The following is a 2,655-nucleotide window of genomic DNA, read 5'->3' as shown; positions in this document are numbered from 1 at the left end:
CTATTTGGGAATCCCCAAAAATTTGAATTGTGAGGGTGCGCCTTTGGATGAGCCAACACATAAGGAATTTCAGGGCAAGAAGTTCCGCAAAGTTGTTTGTTCCAGTTCCAAGACCCACAGAGGCTTTTAAGACATGCGATGGGGATTCATTGATGACTAAACCAGCGCCTGCTTTGTTGTTTTGAGAAGTACCATCAAAGAAAGCCCAAGGGATTCCTTCTGTAATCTACAGATCTAGAATAATTCTTTGGGAATGTGCCTCCTTTGGCTCGGGGATACTAGAAAAAATGGCAGTGCTCTGGCTCACAGTGATGGCTATAGGAATTCTTTTATCCTGGAAAATACTCCTGTTCCTGGTTATCCAAATACCCCAGCTAATGATGAGAGGGAGGTTGCGAAGGTTCCCGGATGGATGAGAGTGCCACCACTTCTGCCATGCTTCTTGAACAGAGTTCCCATCCCAGTCTAATTTTTTGTTCAGAAGGTTCCCTACCTCAGCCCAAATTTTAATAGCTTCCGGGCATTTTATAAAAAGATGGTTTATAGTCTCTGCTTCTGATTTGCACAAGGTACATCTCCCAGGCCCGTGCATGAATCTGGACTGTAGGATGTCCCAGGTTGGAATTTTGCTTTTTAGGATGCACCAGAACAAGATTTTTGACTTTGGGGGGCTCTTAAGTTTCCAGAGCTGTTTTGACCACCACTCTGGATTTCCCCATCCTTTCTTGGACATAAGGAAATTATATCCACTCTTGGGAGCATATTCCCCAGAGTCTGCATGGGCCCAAATTAACTCATCCTGTCTATCATTCAGGCGGACGTTTGTTCTGAAGAGTTCTTGAGTAAAGGTACTCCATTCATTCCACCATCTTTGTTCCAGTTCCAGATCTTCACCATTCTTCCAAGCTTGACCCCAAATGGATGAAGATCCCGGATTTGCCACTTGGCTAAGGTAAAGAAACCCTTTGTCCACTAACTGCTGAACCAGTTCAGGGGAAAGTGCAAAGTTTTCAGAGCAGCCTATCCAGGGATCCTTTCCAATCTTTACCTTTTCTCCGCTCCCAACTTTCCAAGCTAGTCCTTGTTCTATCACTTTAAAAGACTCCAGAGTTGCTTTCCAGATTGCTGAGATGTTCTTTTGACTCTTGACAGGATTCCTGATCCACACTTCTAGGGGAGTTGGATCTATATACTTCCTTTTAACAGTTCTAGTCCAGAGATTTTCCATCGTAATGAGTCGCCACCCAGATTTTGCTGCCAAAGAAAGTCTGAAATCGGGCAAGCTTTTTATCCCCCATCCTCCCCAATCCTTAGGTCTCGCCACTTTCTCCCAATCCAAGGGAGAACCGAGTCTTCTTTGGATCCCGCCCACAAGAATCTGCTACAGATTCTCCGAATTTTCTCCAACACACCTTTTGGGACCCATGTTAGAGCTGACCAGTAAACTGGGATGGCTAATAACACAGATTTTATCAGAATCAGTCTCCCTGCTCTGGAGAGCCATTTAAAACTCCAGTGCCTGATTCTAGCTTCAATTTTTGCAATTATCCAAGACCAGTCCTCCTTCCTATAATCATTTGGCTTCAACCAGAATCCCAGGTACTTAAAAGGGGTTACCATATTGCACATTTCATATGGAAAGTACATGCTGAACTGTTCCTTTTCTTGTCTGTTCAGCCCTTCTATAATGATTTGAGATTTCCTGGGATTGATCTGCATTCCAGTAGCTTTCAAAAAGAGGTCAAAAATATTTTTCAACTCCTTTAATTCATTTATGGATCCATTAGTAAAGACCAGAATATCATCTACAAAGAGAAGATGAGAGATGAAAAGGTTTACTGCTGCCTCTATACCTTTTATCTTACCTTCCCTTCTGCTTTTATGAATCAGCTGGCTTAGACCTTCAGCCACCAAGAGGAAAAGCAGGGGGGACAAGGGGCATCCTTGCCGCAGCCCTTTTTGTCCTTTGAAGAAGGGTGTAGCAGCACCATTTATAAGGAGTGCGTAACTAACATCTGTGATACACCCCATGACCCATCTGATGAAATCCACTTTGAAGCCGAGGTGTGTTAAGAGCAGGCGAATATATGACCAGTTTATCCTGTCATAGGCCTTTGATAGATCGATTTTTATGACAGCACCCTTCTTGTTTTTCATCTTAACACTGTGAAGGACCTCCTGTGCCACCCCTATTGCTTCATGAATTTGTCTCCCGTTCATAAACCCAAATTGTTCAGGAGAGATATGCCTAGATAAAATTGGTTTAATCCTGAGAGCTATCACTTTTGCAGTTATTTTGTAAATACTGTTGCAAAGGGAGATGGGTCTAAAGTCCTCGAAAGAATCCGGAGCTTCCTTTTTTGGGATGAGGGCTATGAAGGTTGCATTGAAAGGACTATAAATCTCTCCCTTTAGTCTTGATTCCTCCACCACATCTGTAATTTCTTCTCCTATTTGCTCAAAAAAGTGCAGGAAAAGCTCTACCGACCAACCATCTGGCCCGGGGCTTTTCTCTTTTGCCATGGATTTAATGACACTTTCCACTTCCTCCTTCGACACTGGTTCCATTAGAAAATCCGCTTCTTCCTCCTCCACATATTTGTGAAAGCATTGCGCTGTTTGGATTACTTCTGCTATGGTAATCTCACCGTTATC

General features: G+C 43.3%; 1 protein-coding gene across 1 annotated transcript; it reads right to left on the bottom strand.

The window, feature by feature from the left end:
• Window positions 1-226: 226 nt before the first annotated feature.
• On the bottom strand, window positions 227-1,228 carry LOC149252569 (uncharacterized). Its single transcript, XM_089454187.1, has one exon. It carries the CDS (start codon window positions 1,226-1,228, stop codon window positions 227-229), a length of 1,002 nt encoding a protein of 333 aa, XP_089310313.1.
• Between the last annotated feature and the right edge of the window lie 1,427 nt (window positions 1,229-2,655).

The sequence above is a fragment of the Pinus tabuliformis genome, chromosome 7, assembly GCF_031772625.1.
Source record: "Pinus tabuliformis cultivar Carrire ecotype Pingquan chromosome 7, CPIR1, whole genome shotgun sequence".
Taxonomy (NCBI): Eukaryota; Viridiplantae; Streptophyta; class Pinopsida; order Pinales; family Pinaceae; genus Pinus; species Pinus tabuliformis.
The sequence above is the reverse complement of the archived record's forward strand: the minus strand, read 5'-3'. Positions and strand labels throughout refer to the sequence as shown.